At 44.2% G+C, this 25580-nt stretch overlaps 1 protein-coding gene across 1 annotated transcript; it reads left to right on the forward strand.

Annotated features, from left to right (window-relative positions):
* Positions 1-3973: 3973 nt before the first annotated feature.
* LOC130171433 (leucine-rich repeat-containing protein 52-like) lies at positions 3974-24979 on the forward strand. The gene is given in 3 exon segments (XM_056379451.1): positions 3974-4854; positions 4857-5327; positions 17049-24979. Coding segments are annotated over 3 exon segments (984 nt in total). The 5' UTR covers positions 3974-4679; the 3' UTR covers positions 17387-24979.
* Positions 24980-25580: the final 601 nt, after the last annotated feature.

Here is a 25580-nt window from a genome sequence, read left to right on the forward strand (position 1 = left end):
ACAACTTGTGTTAGTGACGTCTGGACCTTTGCTGGCTCCCTCCGTCCACTTGTGCCCACAGATATGAGCTTGTTGGAAAAGGTTCTTCCCTCTCAACCTCCTCCACAGAGCAGCGTGTGTACACTGCAACAGAGCGGCCTCCGTCTCATCAAAGCCCGGGGCTGAGATGAGGCGGGAGAGGCCTGGTGATGGGGCACAAGGCCGGGTATGAGTCAGAGGGAGTGAGTGGCGTCCTGTTACTGTAGCTGTCTGTCAAGATCTAGACGGCACAGTGATTTGCCCAGGGCGTGTACAGTGTTTTTGACCTTTGTGTCAGACGTTTTATCACACAGACATACGTAAAACTAACACACGGAGTTCTCTTTGATAAGCTTAGTCTGCATTCACAGGCTTTTTGCTCCATATCGCAGTCACAATCCCTCAGGCTGGTGTTAACTCATGTAAGGAGCAAATTTACTTATGAAACCATAGAAGAAAACAAAAGCTGTGCGACACGGTCGTGTTTGTTCTCATGTATTTGTGTTGGTAGGTGTGTGTGTGTCCTTGAGTGTGTATGAAGGGGCAGGAATTGGGTGGCTGTGATCATGTGAGCAGATTAACTTCATTAAAAGTGCACAGAAGCAGAACCAACACCGAACATCCCATCAACATGAAGAAGTGGAATCTGTGACTCTTGCTAACATTCATATATTACTGATCAATACTATATGTAAAAAATTTCAAAAACATATTAAAGAGTAAGTCTGCTGATATTCTATTTATTTTATCCGTGCCATAAACCTTCACTGTTGACCAAAGACTATGAAAAGAACATCTACGAGCCGCAGCAGAGGGCGACAATAAACACGGGCACTGTAGTTTATTTTTACCCAGTCCCACATATGCTGTCCTGTTGCAGTAAATACTCACTAGAGCTCCAAACGTGTATTCATCCACAGCAGAAAATAGTCCCCAACAAATGCACAAAGTACTCGTGTTTGAGTAGACTTCGTTACAAACTACAGTGCCCAGCTGTTTAAGAGAATTATTTAGCTTTCTTCAAAGATGAAAGTGCATATTCATGATTCATTTATAAAGAAAACATCTTCAGTTGTAATGATTTGGTTTGAGGTTGAGAATCACAGACAGGGTAGAAAAGTGGAGAGAATCAAGAGATGGGCGAACATATTGTTAGTTTTGGTCTTTTCGTGGCATTTTGTTAACGAGTGAAAATATAGAAACTGACACAGATGAAATAGGCTCATTTTCCTCCAGGCTTGTCCGTCCTCTGTCAAGCTGTTTTTTTCAGTAATGATACATGAGACATCATGTGTTCTTCATGCTCAGCATAGTCTTTTTTTATAGCAATACAGAGACAGCAATAAATTAAATTTAAAATTTATATGCTGTCTCTTTATGTTTAATTTTCTCCATCCCCAGCGCCCATGCACACCCACACACAAACACATCGCCTTGTGAAGAGGCAGTCAGGGTGACAGATAGATGATAGTACTCTTGGTTCAATTACATTAGAATGATGGAGTTGGTTATGTGCTGCAAAAAAAAAAAAAAAAGAGCCTCAGACTTACAGCCTGAACGATAGTGGAGCAAGATGGGAGAAGAGTTACGACCACACTGAGCCACAGGCAGAGAAAGCCAAAGAGGAGTTATAGCAACGCACTGTAGAGGAGTCAGAGTTCAGCCTAGACTGAATATATTCACTGCTGTCAAAAACTTTCACTTGTCATTATTTAGTCTGGGGATGCGACCAAAGAAAGACTAGAAATTGTGAAGTAATGCGTATGAAGCAAAGGTGAGTGACACCACTGATGGCAGAGGTGCCCCCTCCACCCCTCCACCCCTCCACCCCCCCACTCAGGGTTGGGGATCAGACCCAACGTCTGGCAGTTGACAGCTGACACTGCACAAACCCTTATTAAAAAATAAAGATGTTTCCCTGCTCAGCCTGGCCCACATGCTCCACACACACGCACACACACACACACGCACATACTGTATCTTATCATAAAAGCACGGCACATCCATGCAGACAGTCATGACACATAAACATGTACTACACACACATAACATACAACATAAAACCTCCAAATATCATGTATCCATGAGACGCAACTGTGTAAACTCACACACACACACACACACAAACACATACGCGCACATTGATAGACACAAGCACCTCTGGAAGCTGACACCGTTTGGAGCAGTCAGGGAGAAAAGTTACATTAATGATGCTGATCGCCAGGCTTTACCGAGGCAGTTATCTGCGAACACGATCCAGCCGAGCCATTTAGACAGCAAACCCATGACAGAGGGGGCAGACAGAAACCGACACTGATCAAATAGGCTCATTTTCCCCCAGGCTGCTCTGGCCTCGGCCGAGCTTTTCTTCCATAATAATACATCAGACTGAAGATAGATATCGGTGCCTGGCCACACTCTGAAATGAAAGAGTCAGATCTGTAATATTTTACAGCCTGTCATCCATGTGAACCCTCAGTATGAAGCTGTGTCTACTTGTGTCCCCTCATCAGTGAGGAGTGAGAACTTCAGATGAAGACTTATTTTCTCTTCTCAGATTATTTCAATTGAATAACCTTTTTAAACATTAAAGGGGCAAAATTAAACAGTATTTCATGAGAAAAGTATTGCGTATAGAGAAAAGTCCAAAAAGAAAATGTCATTTTGTGTGGCAGGATTTTTAGTTTTTATTGTTCACTAAGCCAGTAATCATCTAACAGCTCCTTAGTTTCACCTTGCAACCCCTTTATAAGGTCCTAGACCTGAAAACCACCTCTTTAAAGGAGAAGATGGGATGACACCAATCTCACATCTGTGCACAGGAGTTATCAGCCAGTTAGATAGTCACAAAAATGCCTGCAAATGGAAAATCAGCACTTTTATACTTCTGTATTTGTACGGATCGAATAAAGGAGATATAATGTGTTAATCAAATAGGTGCTGAGAAGAGCCAGGTTAGTTGTCCCCCCAGTTTTCAGTACAAAGCTTAGCCAGATTTAATTCTGGTGTTGATCTCCTCGTCTCACTCCCGGCAAGAAAGCCATGAAATGTATGTCCCCACATGTCACGCTGTTCCTTTAAATCAGAATTTCATGGAATCTGGGAAAACAGCACTAGGTGCTACTTGAAGACCAATGACCTCTGTGTGACCTCTGCAGGAAACAGGCTTGAAATGCATCTTGTATACAAAAAGTGTAGCTGGTCACTGATCAGTAATCATGCTCACAACATTTTTTTTTACCTCTTTACCAGCGTAATTCTTATTTCTGACACACATAGCACGGTGGCATGACAAATCTTTGGTTAGGATGACAACTATCCCACCACTTGGCATAACGATATAATATTTCTTCATTTTGTCACTACTTCAAAAGTCTACCTTCAACTGCTTCTTTTATTGAATGACACAGTAATGAGACACAAGTGGCCACAGTCAACAGCATGTCAGCCTCCTTCCAATATGCAGACAAACGCACAGATGTAGACAGCTGAATGTGTGGCTTCACTGCCTTCTTAAATTAAACTTTGAGGATGCCAAAAAAACGCGATTAATAACTGAGTAGCACAGAGTCCAATTTGAATGCATTATGTTGTCAACAAACAGCTGGGGGACAGAAGAGGAGAAATTAGCCACTGGACCACATGAGATAACGCCTGTTAAATCTGTGCATGGCGAGGAGGCTACTACTCTCAGGCAAGATTAAGAGTGACTTGTTTTTTATGCACGCGCGCGCACACACACACACACACACACACACACACACATACGCAGTCGCGCGCAGGGAGAGGGAGAGAGATAGAGACCCTCCTCTAACTTCTTTGAGTTTGTCTGACTCTTTTCTTTTGTAGGGAGCAACACCTGGTGACGTCACCACCACTGCAAATTACACTCTTGTGAACTCACACACACACAACACAAACAGTAGCCACTTCTGTGTGTGCAGAGCTGCAGTGTGAGCGCGGATGGTGAGGCGGAGAGGGAGGGAGCGCAGAGCGAGAGAGCATCGCCACAGCGCAGCACAGAGCCACAGTCACACAGAGCTGTCTGAGCGCAGTGGAGGGAAGGACGCACTCTCCACAGCGCTTCTGGTCTGCCGGACAGTGGGGTACATCAGACCCACACACACACTCACACAGTCAAGGACATATGTGAGCGGGCTGCGTCTCTGCTGAGAAGATTCCGAGGAGTCTACATCCAGGATTCAGGGATTTTGCGCAAGTCATGGCATTTGTTTGGAAACTAAAACACTGCACTCCGCCGGCGACAACTAATTCACAAAGATGAGTCACCGAGAGGATGTTCGACAACGTTCAGTGGTTCCGTGTTTTTTTCTGGCGGGACAAAGTCCGGTAAGCCGCGCGATTCTCACCCACAGAGCGATAAGCGTCTCTCGGTCACCTTCTGAAATGATGTCTTGTGGCGACGTGCGTGGCGCGCCAGAGTGCGTGTGAGTGACTGACCGATAGTCTTTCTGAGAGAGAAAGAGAAAGAGAGGCTGGATATAAACAGCAGCCAGGCTTTCAGGCAGCGACAGCCGGTCACCCAGAGAAGCCATCTCGACTCTCTCTCAGCTCCTCAGACCCATGCAGGATGCCCGGAGAGCGCCGGGGAGTCCTGGTCCAGCTCAGCCCGAGTTCATGACGCTCTGGGCGGCCTCGTCATGCGTCTCTTGCCCGAGCCCAGCGCCCAATCCCTCCGGCTCCTCTTCCTCTTTATCTTCGTGATGGGGGTGGCCCCCTCACCGGCTCTCACAGCCGGCTGCCCCGACAGATGCGTGTGCGACGACCAGCTGGTGGTCCAGTGCGCCGGACAGGAGCTCACCCAGTTCCCCAATGACTGCCTCTGGCCACCCGGCAGCTCATCATCTCCAACAACCGTATCGGGGACCTGCCGGCGCTGCAGCTCAACTACCTGTCCGATCTGGTCTATCTGGACTGCAGCAACAACTCTCTGACCGAGATCTCCGAGTCCACCTTCGGGAACTTGCGCAAACTCGCTTACCTGGACTTGTCTTTTAACACCCTGCTGCAGATCGAGGACCGGACTTTCGGGCCCCTGGCGTCTCTGGTGATGCTCCGGCTGACGGATAACCCGAGTCTGGGGGAGATCCACTCGGATGCCTTCTCGGAGAACATGGCTCTGCAGGTGCTGGATGTGAGCCGGAACAACCTGACGGCCCTCAACATCAGCAGCCTGATCGCCCTGCCTGCTCTGCGCTCTCTGGGGCTCAGCGGCAACCCCTGGAGGTGCGACTGTGACACGGAGGACCTCTGCCTGTGGGTGCAGATAGAGGGCTTCAAATTCCAAGGTGAGGATGGTTGGGGTCTGAGAGATGTACACAGGAACATTTAGGCTGATCTAAACTGTCAAAAACTGATTGAGTAAATGATTATTTACTGTTTAGATTACCTTAAAAGACTTGTTCTGGCAGTGGCAGCTCATAATAATAATAATGATAATAAAAATATCCTGTCTGAATGTGTCCTGTAAACCCACACTGTGCTCCTGATCAGGTGCAGCAGGTAGATTTCTTGCAGGTGGTCTCTTGTTTGTTTGGCTCTGGAAGTGGGATTTTCCTGGCATGTAAACAAACAGTTTGTGCGCTATAAGACTATGAGCCAAAGACACTCCAAGGTCTTATCATTTGTTATTGTCACATCAGCTCATTTAGATAATTTGATTGTGGGCAGCTTGGTCAGTTTAGTCCCTGATGGTGGGCCACTTATTGCACAATCGCTTTCCTTTTATGTTGTGTATATGTGTGCACAAACACACTTCCATGGCACCCCCACATGTGCACAGATGCAGAGTCAGACGCAGTTTTTTCTCTCTGCGCACACACACACGCACACACACACGCACGCACGCACTAAGACTCCAGAGCTAATGGTTTGACCTCAGAGTCAGAGTAATCTGAAGAGTTTGCTCCCCTGCTCCTGTCTGCATCACAATCCCCTCAAACTGCCCTTCATGTCTCAGTAGTGTCTCAAGTTTACCCCAGCAAATCAGCAGACTGGCGTGAAAGTTAGTTGGAAAGCAACAGCCACCTCAGCCGTCCTTTCTGTAAATAGTGGAGGATTGATTTAAACCGACCCACGAAATCTCCAAAACGGGCCTCGTGACCTTCTCAGAGAGGACAAGCCGAGATGATCTTTGCTTGTAAATGTTAATTGAGCTTAGTTCTAAGCAGGTGAACTGGGTTAGGTCTTGTAACAATGTGGTCTTGCTTATTATAGTTGTCTGTGTGTGTATCTGTCAGCTTACATCCAATTGATCTTACACTGTGTCGTCCGTCTGGGTCCTGAGGGCAGAGATAATGCTGAGAGGATGATTGTGTCCTTTTGTACCTGTTTTTTTTTTGGCCTGCCCCTTCCTGTCTGCAAACACACACACACACACACACACACAAACACAGCATGCACCTGGGTGTGCTGGCGCTCCCACCACCGTATGCTTTGGCCCCTCAGTCCAGATGGTTAATGATGGTGCTCAAAAAAGCTGGACTCATATGCTCCCGTTAAGGACAGTGTGTACGTGTGTACATGTGTGCGTGTGTGTGTGTGTGCACGCAAGTGACTCACTCAGTGAGTGTGAGTCAGTGTGTGATCTGGAGGTTAGGAGAGACCCTAAGGGCCAGGTCCTGTGGGGAGCAGGAATGAGATTAAGGGACAAGGAGCTTGAGAGGAAGGCCACTTGAAGACAGATGCTCCCCAAACTTGTTATCCACCTTCACTTTCACATCACACTGAAGTACACACATGCATGAGCGCACACGCGCACACACACACACACACACATTCACACATACTTAATGTGCACACTCTGCTCTGCTTTTTACCTCACCAGTTTCCACACAAATACATTTCTGCAAGAAAAAAAAATATCAGACAAATACTCGGAGAAAAGTGCTTTTGAATCCCAAGTGGCACAACACAAAACACCCACAGCCAAGCCACTGTGCATTCAACATGAACACCGCTGTGCTGGTTTAAATTCCAGCAGGTGACTATGAAATTATAGCTAAATTTGTCATACATATTACACTTTAAGAGTTATGAATGTGACCAGAGGAGTTTGGACTGTACTTCCTTAGGAACACACATTACAGCAACACACACTCACACACTGTGTGTGTGTGTGATAGAGCATGTAGTGTGTTTATTTGGTCATGCATGGCCTCTGATGTGACTGCAGGGCTTTGAGTCCAATGTACAGAGATTCCAGCTGTCATTACCTCTCAGTGTGAGTATGAATCAGGTGTATGCAAGTAAGTGTGTGTGTGTGTGTGTGTGTGTGTATGTGTATGTGTGTGTGTGTGTGTGTGTGCAACATCTTCAATCATTGGAACCGTTGATATTGCTGCTGATGGTGTGTTTTTTAATTACAATATTGATTATCGTAGAAAACTCTTTTAAATAAAATTCTTTTTCATTTTCTGTTTCAGAGTCAGTGTTTATGTCTGACACAAGCATTTTCTTGTGTTTTTCTCTGTCTTAGTAAGTCACCCACTTTGCTTTTGTGTCCTGCCATGTGTCAGTGACAAAGGTTGACTCTGACAGCCTCTAAAGTCAAAGTGTGGCTTCGGGTAAACAGCGAGGTTGGCAGGTGCATTTAAGCCATGTCTGGCCAGAAGAAAGAGAGACAATAAGTCAAGTACAAAATATTCTGTTTACTTACCAGTCTAGAAGAAACGCCGCACGAAAGTTCAGCATCAAACTTCTGTTACTCACCAAGAGAAGTCTCCAGTTGTGGAAACCAAGGTCAATACTAACTCATTTTGCTTCTATTTCTATCACTTCTTTTCTTTAACTGAAGTTAGCATGCTAACCGGCTAGCTCCGGCCCGTCTCGCTATGTTTTGGTACTGAGTCAGTGTCCAGACTGCCCTGAAGAAGTAGTGCTGCTCTTATATATCCTCTTATATTGTAAATGCAAAAATGGGAGAAGCTCCTGGCAAGACAAATAAGTAAACAGCGGTTAATGCTAATGCTATGTAGCAATAGAAAAACTTAAAAATAGCTCCCGTAACCGCTGTTCATTTGGTCAAAGGTGATCTGGTGTCTTTGGAGTTCTTTTCTCTGTCTCATGTTGCTTTGAAAACTCTCATGTCAAACATGTTAAATGTCAGAAGTCCTTGTAGACAAATGCTGCTGGGTTGTATCAAGCCTTATTTGACCTGGGCTTGTTTATTTGTAATTGTAATGACATTATATTGTAGTAAAAGTAATTTTCTATAAAATGTTTACATTAGTTTGTCCACCGTATATCTATACTTTCTTAATATGCTCCAAAAACTCAAACTTTCCTTTTCCTGAGCACCTAAATATTCTCTATCAATTATCAGAACTTGGGGAATGTACCTTCATTTCCTCTCTTGTTGTAATGGGATTTCAGCTTGTTGAACGACCTGCTGTGCTTGCTGTAGGTCGATTCCGACAAGTTGCTCGGCTAAACTCGCAGAATGTAAGTGGCTTGTCCTGGGCTGGCAGAGTTGGTGCTGTTATGGCTCCAGCGTTGGGGCAAAGTATTTCTGGCTGCTTATTGGTGGCCCAGACAGCGCACAAACTTTAGGCAAAGAGCCAAGGCAGAGGGCCACACACAGGGCAAGTGTTAAATATTCATAAAAAGAGAGAGAGGAACAGAGGCCACGGGTTCAAAGAAAGGAAGAATAAAAGAAAGAAGCCAGTTTTTCACAGCAACTGGATTTGATTTGTCTTTCATGAAAGTGAATCGTAGATTACTTGAGAGATGAGACGAGCAGAGAGACCAACTGAAGTAGCGTGACAAAAGGATAGAGGACAGAAAGATGAGCCGAGGCAGAGAGGGCTGAGAAATTAGGCAAACAGATTAAGATGGACTTTGGATACAGAGAGGGGGAATAAAAAACAGACAGACTATAGAAGAGTTACCAATCGTCTGTGCCCCAGATCTGTCACTCAAATCCATTAAAACATTCATTATGACAAGGAGGCATCGATTCAATTTAATACAGGTAGATGATATATTATTTATCAGCTGGAACGATTCCTCAGACCCATCTGGTGCGGAGAAGCATATCGAATTCAACCAGCCTACTTGTTTAGTAGCGTCGCCTGTATGTATTTTTATGTCCCTGTGCATTTCGCGGTGTGAGCTTGAAACCAAGATTGATGTGATGCTTGTGTGGGTGTGTTTGTGATGTGATCACCTGAGGCGCAGAGGGGAGGCAGCTCAGGTGTGCGAGTCCATGTGCACGGCTGTGTGCGCGCGTCTGCGACCAAACAAAATACAAGACGAGAGAGTAAAATTGGAAAAGAGAGCGGAGAGTGTGAAGATGACGGAGCAAAACGGAGTGAAATGGAAGGATGTGGAAGAAGGAGGAAATGGACTGATAAAGGCTGAAGGGGAGACATGAAGGGAGAATAAATGCTAATATGCCAGAGTGGGAATAAAAAAAGTGGGAGGTGATAAAGAGAGCATGACTGATAAGACGGAGCGATAGATGGAAAAGGAGAGAGAGAGAGCTGTTGCTATCTGACCTTCACTCTCTCTCCACTCATCCGCTGCTAGAGGAAGAAAGGATCATACGGAGAAATGATGGAAAGGAGGATGGTGGTAATCTGACTAATGCCGTATTTGAGAGGGAAAGGAGTGTGAAGGCGTGTGTTATTCAGCCCTAGTGGATGTGATGGAGAAAAGGTCAGCTATTCTTAGTCTTCGCCGACCCCCAGTATGATGCGTTTAGCTGGATAAACGGTGAGCTATTTGAGCTTCACTGTGAAGGAGGGTCCTAAAAGTCTCACATCATTTATCATAAACGCCCCATAAGAACAGTTTTGGACATTTACAGGTTAAAAGATATCTAGGGATCCTTAAAATTAGGTTGAAAAGAGAAACTTCTATGTCTCTGTCAAACTGAGTTTATTGGATTAAAACTTTTCTTTGTCACGTACCAAGTTCACAATTTGAGACAGAATGCAAATCTTATTGAAATTTATCACTAATTGATTTTAAAAAAAAAATTCTTAAAATGAGACAGACGATATATAAGAAAATCTGTAGAATACAAATGAAAAGATTAGAGAGGCAAAGCAGAAATCTGAGATGTTCAAGTAAGGACAATCCAAGTCTCATATCCATCTGGAAATAATTTATGAAATAACAAATCATATTTTATTCACACATCACATTTGGAATTCCTAGGTACCTAAAAAAGCTTTGTACCCAAACTTTTAACAGTTTCTACTCACAGACGTCTTTTGATCTGCAAAAACACCAAATCAATGCTTACCGGGCTCTGCTGACAACAAGAACAAGGACATCAAAGCCCCTTTGATCATATGGACATATGGATTCATAAATAATAACTCAGATCCTGTTTCCATTACCCTGCTTCTTCCACGGGGAGGTCGGAAGTCAAAGTCAGCTGCAGAGCGCCTGCACAGGAGCTGGTAGAGACTGAAAACCTTGTGCAGGGAAAGTCAGAGGGGCTGCTGGTTAAAGAGGTGTCACGTGAGGTTGTTTAGTCGTCTGGCTGCATGTAAAACACAGTGTGTAGTCAGACATTAAACAGGAGGCTTTGGTTAATTCTCTGTAATTTGGGGAGGGTTGAAGGGATTCCTGTGTCTATAGCCTCCACCTCCCCCTCTATATGAGACCTCAACCATACTGATTACCACATGCGTTGGCATAATTAATCTGCTTATAAATAGCTTTGCTCCCAGTTCACAGGACATGCTCTTTGCCCCGCAGGTTCATACCGTATGTGTGTAATGTGAACATACTGTACGCATGCATGCATGTGTGTGAAATGCATAAATTATACCTGCTTTTTGCTACCCTACAAAACCGCAGGCGTCTAATCTTATGTTTGCGTTCACGGTGCAAACACACCGGTGTTGTTGTCATTCTGCTGCTCATTGCTCTTTTATGCGTCGTGCAGCAGAGGGGGGGGGGGGGGGGGGGGGGGGGTTGCAGGAAAACAGAGCAAAGTTCATAAAACAGTCTGCAATGTTTTTCAGTGGCGTCTCTCCCCTACGCTAGCCCCTCACCCAGGGAGGTGACGAGCCTGGCGCTCTGTCAGTGTGTCAGTGCCGAGCTTGGAAACCATCCAACTGATTATTTGACACGGAGACTGCATCACCCAGTCGCAGTGGCAGCCACTCACTCACGCACACACAGGGTTCTGCACAGGGTGAAATCTCACAGATGTATACACAAACATAAACAGTAACATTTGTGCTATCTGGGTTGCTCACTTATGCATTCTCTTTTGAACCACCCTGTAGTTTCATTCGCATTTCCCGGGAGACTCTGCCTTTGTGCGTAAGTTGTGAGTGTCTCATGCACTGTGTGGTTGTAGCTTCAGTGTGTGCCTTTGTATTTGCCTATTTCTGTAAATAATTTAAGTGTTACATGTGTGTATTCCTCTCATTGCAGCTGTTTATTTTCTTCAGTACTATTTATTTCCATACAGCATCTGGCCTGCGGTGTGTTATAGGGCTGCAGGGCTTCATACTTCACGACACAGCCTGCATAGTGTCACACTGTCACTGACCACAACCCTGGTAAATATTACAACACAATGACATCATGCCCTGCACTGCAACAAGACGGGTCTTAGCACAGTGAAGGCAGACAGGGGACCACCGTGCTCTCCTTCCCGTCCAGCTGGTTGAAGAGAAAGTGAGAACTTCACAATAGTGACATCGTGTCCAACTACCATATACCGGGGTCTAAGTGCAGGGCAAGAGGAGATGTTTGTTGCCAAAGATTAATGTTTGCTGGTTTCGGAGCAGTGTAACTCATAAAGAGGGCAGAGTGGGGGGCCACGCTGCATCTATCTTATGCTGCAGGATTTCCCAGCGAGTGCTTATTTAAGGTGAAGAATTATGGAAACTGCAGTGCAGCAAGCATGCAAAAAAGTGTGAATTCTTCAGGGCTGCAGATACTCTGCAGGAACAAAGAGGACACACACGTCTTCCCCCTGCTTCATTTTCTCTCTCTGAGGTTCAAATGCGCACACACACACACACACACACACACACTCTCTCTCTCTCTAAGTGTTTAGTTCCTGGGGTACTTGTCTCCTTCTACAGAATAATATTATGAGTGCTGCACATCCATGAGTTTTTAAATTCTATGTACCAAAGCTAAAGCTCATGTTGACCAGTACTCACTTAAACAATCTTATGGATAGATTTTCAAAATCACATAAAAAAAAAAAATCAAATATCTTGTTTGAATTAGTGCCTCATAAGCAGCCACAGAAATGCACAATCTGCTGAGGAGGTTTTTCCCGCTCTGTTATAGCTCAAACACAGAGTCATAACTGGAGATGATAAAAAAAACACCAGTACCTTTAATTTAGATGCTGTAATTAAAGAGATTTGAATCCCTAAATTATTGGGCCTTTAATATTGGCATACCAGAGTATTATCCCTCACTAAAAATGCCCGGGAATACATTAATAAAGACGAGATTCGGTGAAAGAAATTGTGCTGGTGAAAAACAGGGACAAACACTGAAAATGTCAAGGGCATTCTGCCAGAATGATGTCTGAGTGGTTTTCCAGCCTGAGTGATGGGAAGAGTGAGAAAACACTGAGTGACAAAGAAGCAGACGGTGGAGAGAGGCTGAACGGAGCCTGAATCATCCTGGCTGCCACCTTGTCCTGTGTTCTTCAATAATGCTCAAATTATTTTCTCTCACCTCTGATTACAGGAGGAAGTCATGAATTCTCCGCAAACGATCGATGGCAAATGGAAAACAATATTTACAGTGTGAAATTCAGAAGCTTTTTCTTTCTCGTTTGGTAGACAAAGAAACATTATACCTTATTTATAGTCCTCATATATAATCTGACAATATTTAGCTCTGATCTGACATTTGCACACACAATTTAAATACAGTATGTTTGATAAAAACAACTCTGCATTAAAGCCAGACTATGTAACTACTGGAAGAAGAGATTACGCAGTCTTCCACATACAAATAATCAGTTAAATTCCTCAGAAGTTAAGCGCATTTATTCAATCCAATACGCTTAATTTAATCGCCGCAGTCCTGGTCGGTCTGGTATGACCAGCAGCTTATGGCGGCTAATTGTTTCGTTCATATAAACAAACTTAAGGTAAATATTACAGTATAACACACACTTTTTAGTCAGTTCACTGATTCCACAGTTACAGTTACAATAGTTTGGCAATTTAGCTTGTTTTAACATCAGCTCATGATTGTAGCTGCAGCAGCCACTGTTTTGCAGAAGAAGATATAGTCTATATCACATTTAGCACTTGAAGCAGCAGCACTTTGTCAAGTGGGACTCCTCCAAAATGTCACTAACATACTGACAAAGTGAGAGCTGATGGTTGAGAAAAGGATCAGGATTAATATAGTTCATACTGATCCTTAATACAGATCTGTAAGAAAGTTTCCGACATCTCTAACTCCAAAATTGATCTTTTACTCAGAGACGTTTTCTCCACATCAACAACCTTTGGGTGACAGACAAGGTTTTTCATTTTGACCTGGGCTTGAAGCAGCTTTGTAACTGCAACTTCACCTGCCAAACTCTGGTTGAATGTTGTTTTAGAGATTTGTCTTGGCGTTCATCGTGCTTTTCTTTGACAGGACACCGGGCAGCAGTAATACGCATCCGGGACCTGTGTAAAAAAAAGTCTGAACTGTGGCAAAGTGCAGGAAACAGTGATGGAGGAAGGACAGATGAGATCCAAATACCCTGACGGACCCGTTTGCTGTTGTATGTGTTTGTACAGTCGCTGATTGCACCTCACTGTTCCAGCATCCAGCCATGAATCTTGTACTGTAAGAAGTGATAGACAGCAACCTCACCACACACACACACACACACACACACACAACACACACACACACACACACACACACACACACACACACAAGAAACTCAGACTGGAAGCAAGCTTAATGAGACAGAAAGGATCAGCTAGCCAGGCAAGGCCGTCACAGATGGTGACAGAGAGTGACAGAGGGAAGGCCATTCAACTGATCGGCCTTACAAGGAGGGAAAGAAAGACCAAAAAAATAACGAGAGAGATAGCGTAAGGAAGTTCATATTATTCAAGTTTTGTTTTTGTTTTTTGTTTTTTTTCCAACATATAAAGACGGCTAAAGCAACATAAGACAACAATGTACAGTAAATTATCAAAGAGCACATAACAGAACAGTCAGAACTGGCAACACGTTCTCACAGTAAAAATATCACAACTATTTACTTCCATTTCTTTTCTTGATAAATAAGAAAATGAGTCCAAATCTCACAGAGATCTCCATCGTTCAGTTCAACTCTTCGGCAAAATTAGGCTTTGTCTTACTCTTCCAAAGGTGGAGAATAATAATCCTTGAAGGGGCCATAGAGTCTGATAATACCTGCTGGTAAAAGAGACCCGTCTCTGGTTTCTGCAGCCACTCTCCAATACTTTTGGATAACCGGTTTCCTAAAAGGAGAAACAAAAGAGCGTTTCTACATTAAATGGAGGACGGCACCTGCTTCATTGTTACATTTCCAAAAGTAATTATCACCCATTAGTCCCAAATTTGAATCTGCATTGCTTTATGATACCTGTGCATAATTTTAAAATTTCTCGTTGTTAGCACCTCATTTATCCTCTCCTGTGTTTGAATTAAGACATTTGACATAATTTCACAGATAGAGACAGAATAGAATAATATTTTGTTCCCTTTTTCACTTGAGGAAATGTGCTGGAACAGTGAAAGTGAGAGGGAATATGAAATGACAGTTTGGGGAAGCCTCTGCTGAGGGACTGTTAAAACTGGGGTAGGACAAAGTGTCTGCTGAGTGTGTTTACTCGCTCACCTCATCTGTTGCTATTGAATAACTGCAGCAATCGCAGCACATCACTAATCACTATAATGACTTACATAATGTCGCCTTCTCACTTAATAACCTAATGTCCCCCGGCCTCACCTGCGTTCTCTACCTGGACAGGGAAAGCTGTCAGCTGAACACAGACAAACAGATGCATACACACTAAAACAACCATCTGTTCCAGTCGCAGTCAATCTGCAGACGCTGGGTGTGATACTGACCTGTTCTAACTTCTCAGGACATTCATACACACACCACCATCGTGTCTCAATCCATTGCTCTGACAGGCCCAACGTAACCTGACAAAAGCATCAGCACAAATTGTCTCCTCAAGTCTGAGACAACACCCTCTGGTGAGGTGATCGATAAGTCCGTATCGATCGTGAACTTTATCAGACCCCCTGTTGTTGTGAACTCTTTCCTCTGCAGGGATGTAAAACCTTTTCAGAAGACCAAGCAGGCTGAATGAGTATTTTTAACCTTTGCAGACATACAGTGGAAGTAATCTGTTCAGCAGACTAATCTGTCCTGTGTTTATCTCGGGCCTAAATCAGATATTAGAAGAATAATGCACTTAAGGACTTGTGAAAAGGGATTAGGTTCATTTGTGTGATGTGTACTGTATGTACAGATACCAAACTGAGCTCTGAGGCCAACACTTTGGTTTCATAACCCACCGTCTCACAACAGGCCTCCTCTCGCTCTTCTCTTAAACCAATGCTGCTGCTGCTGCTCTTGTGAAGCCCTGGCAAGCGGTCTCAAAAATATAGATCATATCCAACTATTCTCACCATCCTTCCCCCATCCCTCATTTCCATGTTCAGACCTTTGGCTTTATTGGTAGATGAGTGCAGTTTAATTAACATTGTTAACAGCATTAATCCATCAGAGGGCAGGACTGCAGCCAGATGCACTTCTCTCCTTTGCTTCCTCTCTCATCGTCTGAGGTCAGGCTCACTTCATCTGTACTTTCCTTTGTGTGTGTGCATGCGGATATTTTCGAAATGCTCTCTGCGCCTGTGCATTTGTTTCCCCACTCCGTCTGTTTTTCATGCTCCTTTACTTCCTTCTTGAAAAGTGCCATCCCAATCCGCCTGTCTATCTCTCTTTCGGCCTTCTCATCTCTCACATTGTTCCCAGCTTGGAAAAAAAAGGAACTCCTTTCTCTTTTGGATCGCAAAATTGAGCATGCGAGGAAAGTGGGAGAAGAAGAGCATGGGAATTAGCGGCGTTGGTAACGAGAGATGAAGTCAGATGAGCTGATAGAAAAACAGCACATACTGTATCCTGCTCTCCTCTTGTCTCTGATCACACCATTAGATACATACAGAGCACACCACCCCCCCAGCCCCACCCCACCCTCTTCTCTCTTGAACGCTGCATTCATCCTAATTAAAATACGTGAGGGTACTGTATATGCTAATGCTGCAAAGTCACTGTAGCAGAATGAAAACATGCAGCAGGGCATGTCGAGCAGCACCCAACTGTTTATGAGCAAAGCACTGAAGCTGCTACTCCAACTTTGGCCTTTGACCTCTCTGTTGCAAAGGATCAGACGCCATAAATAAGCTCTTCACTGTATTCAAAGCTCTGGTTTTTGCTGGTATGTCAGCCTCTCCGTGTGGTCGACAGTCGTCCCGGCTGATTATCATCATCCTCATTATGAACAGCAGATGTTTTGTCATGGAAAACACTCATCTCCTTATCTCTGCGCTGCTGCACACTGATTTGTTATTGTGTGATGGTGATGTGCACGAGGGGGTGGGACAGTTGATGTGTCAGAGGCCTGCAGTCAAATGTAGTCGTCCTTTGGTGCATGTGTGTGAGCGCGCATGTGTGTGCGCAGCATAATAATGTTGCTATGTCCTAGACACCAAAGACCTACATTACTCAGAGGAAATCTATAGTTTCTCTTGGGATCATTTATCACAAAGGTTATCACTGCATTCTTAACGACTTGTGTTTTTTTTTTGTGTGTGTGTGTGTGGGTCCTGGCTTTTGTTCGTTGTACACCTTTTTCTCTAGAGTAATTACGTTTTTTTTCTCTTCCATCTGATGCCCTTCATCTTCAACCATATATACTGGGCATCCTCTGCCACTGCTCTCTTTTATACTACATCTTTCCTCACTAATCTCCTGTCTCTCTCACTTATCTCCCCTCTCTTCTCTCCTTCACCTCCAGACGAAGGCCAGACAGTTTGCCACAGTCCCCTAGAGCTGGCAGGCCAGCGGTTGGCGGAGGTCGGCATGCAGCTGCGGGCAGACTGCCACCAAGGCCTGGGCTACTGGGACTACCTCTTCTTCATCGCCATCGGCTTCGTCATCTTCTCGGCCGGCACGGTGTCAGCCTGGGTGATGGGCGTGCTCATGGTGCTCTATGAGCGCTACAGCAAGCGGAAGAGCGAGGAGCTGGACAGCGATGACGAGGACGATAGAGGAGGGATGGGCGGAGGAGGGGGAGGAGGAGGAGGAGGGAACCAAGGGAACGGGGATCTGAGCAAGCCTGGCATGCAGGTGTGACAGACCGATGAGGAAGAACATGAGAACAGGAAAGACAGAGAGGAGGAAACAGAAGTGATGAGAGGACTCTGAGACCAAAGGCTCTGCAACGAACCAAGATCTGACTGTCTCTCTTTGAGTTAGATATCGCAATATGCTCTTTAACATATTGGACAGAAAGTGTGTGTGTGTGTGTGTGTGTGTGTGTGTGTGTGTGTGTGTGTGTGTGTGAGAGAGAGAGAGAGAGAGAAAGAGAAAGAGAGACAGACAGAGACAGCAATAAGGATGACTATGCCTTCACTTCAGGAGTACAGAATGACCTCTGAGATTACTGAGAGCAATAACCCCCATACACACAGCTACCCACACACATGCACGCACACACATGCACAGACACACACACACACACACACACACACACACACTCACTGCCTGTCTCAGCACAGATACTCTATGGAGCTGGATTCTCTGACTGGGCGGATGTACCTGTATACTATGTGAAGTGCTCTTGAGTAACACCCTGAAAATGATAATTATAACAATGTGAGCAACACATTCAAACACACACAAACACACACACACACACACACACACAAACACACACACACACTGACTACATCCATGCCAAATACATTAGAAGATACTGGGAGTCACAAAGAGAGTGATGCCTTAGCTCTGCTACAATAAAAAAAAAGGGAAATCTAGTAAGTATCAGTATTAAAATGTGTTTTTCCTGAATGCCTTAAGGCAACTCACTTGAAATAGTGAACAGTCACTGTTGTCTCTTATAGACAGAATCTGTCCAGAAAAAGCAAAAGTACATTTTGGGTCATAACAGATAAGACAATGACAAAATAATGTGAATGTAAAACTAAGAATGGACTGCAATAACAAATATAACCTTACAGTTTGGGGACTTGGAGCTGCTTGTGGGATTAACATGTTACTTTTGAAGTTTAAAGGCACCCTGTGGAGTTTTTGAATACTAGTGGTGCTATTGAGCAATGATTTGGTGAGTAGGTCTCCTTTATGTTTGTATCTTGTGCCCTACTTGTATGAGACAGTGACGGTTTTCTGCTTTGATACTGACGGACAGTCAGAGGAGAATCATTGTAGCATCTAACAGACATGATTGTTAGTTTCAACATACTTTCAAAACTCAGCTTTGTTAAAAGGCTACAAGGAAACAAACAAATGCATTTATGTGATAAGTTCTGAATGTAAACATAATTGTCTTTGTTAACAAGCAAACTCCACAGGGCACCTTTTAAAGAGCAACTTGACACCCCTCTGAAAATCTTGTTTTTGCCGACTTCCAGTTGGTTTTACCCTCCTGTGATATAGAAGGAGCGTAACACCCTGAGTGTGTCACTACTCTGTGACATCGCTGTTGGGTGTTGTTACAGGTGCAACACCCGGTGACCCCCATCAGTAGTCCATTTTTAATTCAATTCAATTTTGCATCCAAATGTAGCACAAATTTTAACTGAATAGAAAATCAGCAAAAGAAAATACAAATGAAAGCCGCATCTCCATTCACTGCGTGTGATGTGAATATGAGGAGTTGTGGTCACGTGCTTCATGTATGTCATGATTTATACGCTGTTTCCACGGCACAGGGAAACACTGCATCCGCCTTGAAGGATGGGCAGACGAAGTCTACCTATAGCGACACTATGTGACTGTATCATATCTTTTGTGTAGTGTGTGTGTGTGTATGTTTATCTTCATGTTTCTGTGTGTACACGCTTTCCTGCACTGCAAGCCGCTCTGCGGTAGTTCCTCACTCCGCTCTACTTGGTCTTCAAAACCTGCTGTAGTTGTAGAAGTGGGGCAGGTTCATGGTGGCTGCACATGAAGACGGCGTCAGGGTGATTGAGTCAGTCATATAGCTAACAATGACTGTACACTATGTGACCGGAAGCCTCGCTCGGCTGACCTCATGTTACAGTCGTGCACATACAGACCGCAGTCTATTTCCCAGCTGTCAGTGTGGAAGTAAGCCTCAGGAGTAGTAGTAGTGTGTATGTTCATGTATGCGTGACTGCGTGTGTGTGTGTGTGTGTGTGTGTGTGTGTGTGTGTGTGTGTGTGTGTTTAAGTGGAGCAGAGCGATCACAGAGTATCTCTGTGAGCAGCATGGACGAGTGATTCATGAGCCCAGACTGATCCTCCTCCATCCTGATCCGCTTCCGCTCCGTCCGGCACGGGACGGATGGGCAGTTAGAGATGATAAACGACAAACTCTGGATAGAGGTGGGGTGGAGGAAGAGCGGGGGTCACCATCAGAAGCGGGAATTCATCCTGACTGATGTACTGAGCAGCTTTATTGAAAGACTGATTGATAGTTGGGCTTTTATTAATTTCTGAGCTGAGTGGCTTTAAATGCCTTGGATGAATGGGCATGACTAAATGATAACTCTCTAGAGGGTTTGGCAGACCGTGTGTGTGTGTGTATATGTGTGTGTGTGTGTGTGTGTGTCAATGAGTATGTCTGTGCTTACATGTGTGCATGTTTATGGTTATTTCCATCTTGGTTTATGATCACCTGTATGACAGTATATCTATAGGTGGATGCAGAAGAGTGATAACAGTTTTTTGTTTTATATTATTATAGGAGGGTAATTTGTAATCAAAATCTGTCACACACACTTCCTCCCTCACTCAAACACAAGAATCTGCTCACTCTTTCCCTCACACACACACTTGCACACGCATGCAGACTCACCCACATGCACAATAAAACTCAAGGGCACAGCTAAAGTCAGAGACGCAGGCCCGAGAACATTAACACTCCTGTTTTGGTCTCTCTTACCATGCTTCACTACACCCTCTTATCCTCCCCTCCAACCTCAATCTGACACTGTTATCAGCTTTCACACAATGCCAGCACACACACACACACACACACTGCACCTATAAGTTATCTGTTAAATCTTTAGGCTGTCATTATCAGATCATTTGTTCAAAGGGAAGCTTAGAGGCTTTAAAGGACCTGCAGACTGCTGGTGTCAATACTTCTTAGGTTACATCATATTCATAAAAAGACATTTGACCTACGTGAGCGTGACCTCACAGCTACATACCTGAACATACCCCTAAACATAACGCTTCCTGTTTGGAAGGAGCACAGCTACTTTGCTCGGCTGAATGTCAGTCCGTTTAGCGGACAGAAAATGTCAGTCCTCAACCAACAGTAGGTCAGAGGACAGCGGAGTCAGTCAGTGTGCCAAAAGGATGTGAGCAGTGTGTATCTAAATATACGTGTATGTGTGTGTGTGTGTGTGTGTTCGGTGTGTGTGTGTGTGTGTGTGTGTGTGTGTGTGTGGGGTGCCATCCTGGTGTTAACTCGTCACAGGACAGAACATAGGACGGAGTAAAAATATCATTGATCTAAGACGAAGAGGGCTTGAGTTTTGTGTGTGTGTGTGTGTTTGTGCACACATGTAGGAGGTGTCAAAGGGTGTGATATGCTGTGAGGGGGGGTAGACGTTTTTGAGAAATATTTACATTAGTGACTTGCCGGAAGATGTGATGTGAATGTTGATGTAGAGGAGTCACTGCAGCTATTGTACGCTGGAGGAAAGCGTAACATTTTGTGGCAGAGGAGCTCAAAAAAATTGTGTTGTTGCTCAGAAAATCATTGCCGAGGGCGGTGTTCTGGATGTAGCTGGCGTAAGCAAGTCATGATGAATATGGGAGGGGCTGCTTTCTAACTTCTCCCCTCCTCTTGTCATGTCCTGACACTTGTTTGTGTGTGTGTGTGACTGTGAGTGTGTGTGCGTGTGTGCGTGTGTGTGTGTGTGTGTGTGTGGTCCATCCATACATTATTACGCAGAGGAGAAAACATCATTAGCCTGCTGATCAGAGATCAGGGTGCTGTGTTGGCTCGCTGTTAGAGCTGCAGATTGCAGATGTCCTCAAAGGCAACAGAACTGCAGAGACTGAACAGTCCTCATTTTATGTGTGCGTGTGTGTGTGCGTGTGTGTGTGTGTGTGTGTGTGTGTGTGTCTGTGTGTGTGTTCTGATAGTGATACAGATTCCAAAATACCTGCTGATATACACGATACTATGTCTTTTGTTTGTCGTTTCTTTTAGAGCTGTCTTTAGTTTTGTACATCATAAATCATAAGAAATAAAGAATTTAAGGATGACAAATGGATGAAAAGTAGTTTTCTAAGACTTTACTTGTTAATACTGAAAAAAACTGACTTGAATTCTTGTGCTGTAATAGAACAGGAATTCTTACATGAATAAAAACTACTCAATTAAATATTGTAAGAATTTTCATACCACTAACACATCTGCAAATCTTTTAATTGTCTTTTCTTTTTTTTTTACTCATACATCGGTGGTGATAGTAAGTCATGAGATACATTCATTCTGGGTATTAAACAGCATCTGTAGTTCGATTCATTCATCATCTTAAAGTTCTAATCCTTGAGACTTTCATGAAAACAAGCCCCATTTACGACACTATTAAAGGCTTTCATTTAGTCAGCAATAGCCATTTATATTCTGTAATCACCTGTCAATATAGAAGCTTTTATTGTTAGTGGCAGAGTCTGCCATTTACTTGCTGCGTCCAGCTTGCCTTCACACAAAGGAGGGATACAATGAGACGTGTGTGTAATACAGCCCCATACAGCAAAACAAGGTGTCAGAGCTGTATTTAAGTTATTGCGAATACAAACATAACGGTTCCTGCTGCTGCTTCACATTAAAAGCATTTAACTTGTGGCTTTTATTGTGAAGGTTGCAATTATTATTGACTTCTTTATAAAAACAACATGAGCTTGTTTGGTTGTGCTGTAAACATACAGCGTACCAATACACCAGCTGCCCTTCTGTTGCATGTCTGACAGAGTAGCTGTTCAGGGAAGGTCGTACTGATGTCACCATGGTAACCACAGGTGTCACCACATTAACCGGGACTCAAAGCTAAGGATTAAAAGTTTAAGTTTACTTCAAGCGTCCATTTATATCAATACTTGTCTGTCCTTACTGTGAGTGTGTGTGTTTGTGTGTGTGTGCAGGTGCATGTGTGTGTACGTGTGTGTAAGTGTGTGTGTGTGTAAGTGTGTGTGTGCATTTTGCACCTTCTGCAGTAGCCTGGAGATCAATTCTACAGATACCCTCCACTCTGTGAGGAAGGTAAAAGCAATCTCAGAGATTCTCAAACACTAACACACACACACACACACACACACACACCACACACACACACACACACACATACACACACAAAGCAAAGAGAAAACACTCTCATGGACCGCGGTCATCCCTGAGCCTCGCTGCGTCCACTTGTATAAGTCGATTTCCTGTATTGGACGCGGTCTGTCTTGTTATGTGTATATGACTCACAGATGTGACACGTGGACACACACCACAAAACACGCAATACCTAGAAAGTGGGCACCGGGATACAGGTCAGGTCAGGGGCTTAGAGCGGGAAGCAGAGGCTCATAGATGACTTCAGTGAATGCCCACGTGAATGTATTCTCTCCCCTCTTTAACTGTCCTCGCACCCTGCTCCCACCTGCTTGGCTCACAGTCACTTTCTCCTCCTTTCCTCCCCCCTCCTCCCTTCAATTTCAGTTGTGCTGCCAACTGCTCAGTCGCTCTGCTCACACCACTGGCAGAGAGCGGACTCTAATCCTTCACGCGGCCCTCGAAACTCTTCCTGCTGGATCTTACAGCTTCTGAGAGCTTCCTGTGAGAGAGACAGGAAGGCTTTCAGACAGACAGATGGACGCATCGACAGAGAAAGTGACTGACTTGGCTTGTAGACCGACAGACAGGAATGGCAAATGTATACAGTACAAAGAACACAAAACCCCAGAAGCACAACAGCAATGCTAGAGAAAAAACATTTTGTGTTCACACTACCACTACTGCGTGTTTGTGAGTAAGTGAGTGAGTGTGTGTGTGTGTGTGTGTGTGTGTGTGTGTGTGTGTGTGTTCGGTCTGATCCCGTTATTTCTCTGAGGGCGATCTTAGAGCGTGAGCATGAAGCACAGAGACCATCTAATGCAATAAGTCAATAATACATCCCATCATTGCACACACACACACACACACACAGAGCACAAAACAGCCTTCCAGGGGTAACGATGAGCCTTCTTTTCGAAGCAGCTCATGTCTCTAGATTCTCCTTTATACGTCCCGATCTACAGCAGGGTAAAGGTCGCGCTCTCGTCTCATTTGTCTTAGGAGGTGAAAATCACACGTGTGGGATATTCAAACAGAAGCAGGAGAGGTGAAAAGTCAAAAACGCAACAACTGTTTATGCATCACTTTCAGCGTGACCCCACTTTGAGACCTTACACACACACACACACACACACACACACATAGAGATACACGCTTTCTAGCATAAAAGCTATTCTGTAAATGACATTGTGAGGGAGCAGAGGAGAGTGTGGCTGTCAGCAGGATTCCCTCTGCTTGCTTGCCCTTGAATGGCGTTAAGAGGAGCCTGAGAGGAGAGGAGATGATTGTACCATGAAGGACAACACCGTCATTAAACGACCATGCTAGAGTAGAAAGGATAATTGTCAGACTTAACGGGAATTTCTGGTATCTTTCACTGGTCTTGCTAACTATGCAGTCGCCACCTCCGTGTAAGAGATCCAGAATGTTTGACTCCTGCAAAGAAGACGTTAATCAGGGCAAGCAGTGGACAGCCCCCCCCCAAAGCACTTTACAAATAAAGTTACTGTAATTTTTTCTCAACGCTGGCCGTCTAACAAAAGAAAAAGTGTTCAGTGTTAACGAGGAGCTTTGAAAGCATGACCTTTCCAGGAAAAAGTAAATACTGAGTGGACTGTAAAATGTGAAACAAGCCAGTCAGTAAGTAACAGTACTGTAAAGGAGAAAACAATCATTGTCAGTCTCGCTGTCCATCCGAGAAAAGTCAATATAGTATGATTCAAACTGGAAGTGAAGGCAGCATTTGTATATTTCTGTATGTATAAGCTAAAAGAAACTCTTCAAATGAGCCAGAACTAGTTGTAGTTCTTGTGGTTTTAATTAAGGAAGTGTGAGGTGTGAAAAGTGACAAACAAGCGCCTTTTCCAACATGCCGTGATTGTAACTAGCAGAGTGAGACGCAGAGGTCAGAGGTCACGAGAAGGATAGAGACAGATGTTTCATAATTATATGAACGTGACACACTTTCTATACAGTAGAAACACACATACACACACACACACACACACACACACACACACACACACACAAACACAACCACCACGCTCAGCAGCAACGCACCTGAGGGTCTCTGACCTATATTACATGGGGTCTATGCACACACACACACACACACACACACACACACACACAAACACAACAGTCTGTTAATGATCACTGGGCTATAATCTTGGTTGTCTGACTTACCGTAGCTCTCCTGTTTCTAGTCTCTCATCTTTGGCTTTACACACTCCTACACACAAACACACACACATACACACACACTGAACACACTCAGACTATTATTGTATGAATCTACACAGAATTTGCTTCTGTATGACTTAGCGGTTCTGGCTATTTAAAAACTGCAGTAACTTATATTAAGTACCATTTTATCTTTTACTATTATTAAAATGATAGACTGATGTTTAACCAACGACTGTGGTTTCTTTCTTTTTTTATAAGTGTGTTTCCTCTGGGTCTTTTCTGTGTCCTACAGTGATGTGAAAAAGTACACCTACTATGTCAGCACAATGTGTGGATGGAGGGACGGAGGGAAGGAGGGCAGAGAGGTGATTGATTTAGCCTCTGCACCAACGCCCTGGCACTCGAGATGGGATGGATGGAGGGGTGGGAGAGGAAGAGAAAAGAGGTGCATAATGCTGCACCTGCAACCTAACGCAAACCTTGTCACCCCTGAACTACAATTCTTCCCTTTTTCATGTCTTTCTTTATCTTTCAACCTCTCTAATTCCCTTTGTCAAAATTTTCAGCCTCCTCCATGCCTCCAGTATTTCTTCTCTCTCCTGTTTTCTCTCATTTTATTTTCTTCCTCTCTCTCCTCATTTGTCTTATCTTTTGCTCTCCTTTGCTTTACCTCCCTCTTTTATCTCCTCTCGTCTTTTTTGGCAGGAACAGCGGTTTTATTATCCAACTTCACCTCTGCCAGGATGGGTCAGATACTGCAGTGGAGCCGTCTTCGCTTGGCACTTAATGTAGAGAGGGAGAGGGAAAAAAAATAATA

This window comes from Seriola aureovittata, chromosome 6 (assembly GCF_021018895.1).
Source record: "Seriola aureovittata isolate HTS-2021-v1 ecotype China chromosome 6, ASM2101889v1, whole genome shotgun sequence".
NCBI lineage: Eukaryota > Metazoa > Chordata > Actinopteri > Carangiformes > Carangidae > Seriola > Seriola aureovittata.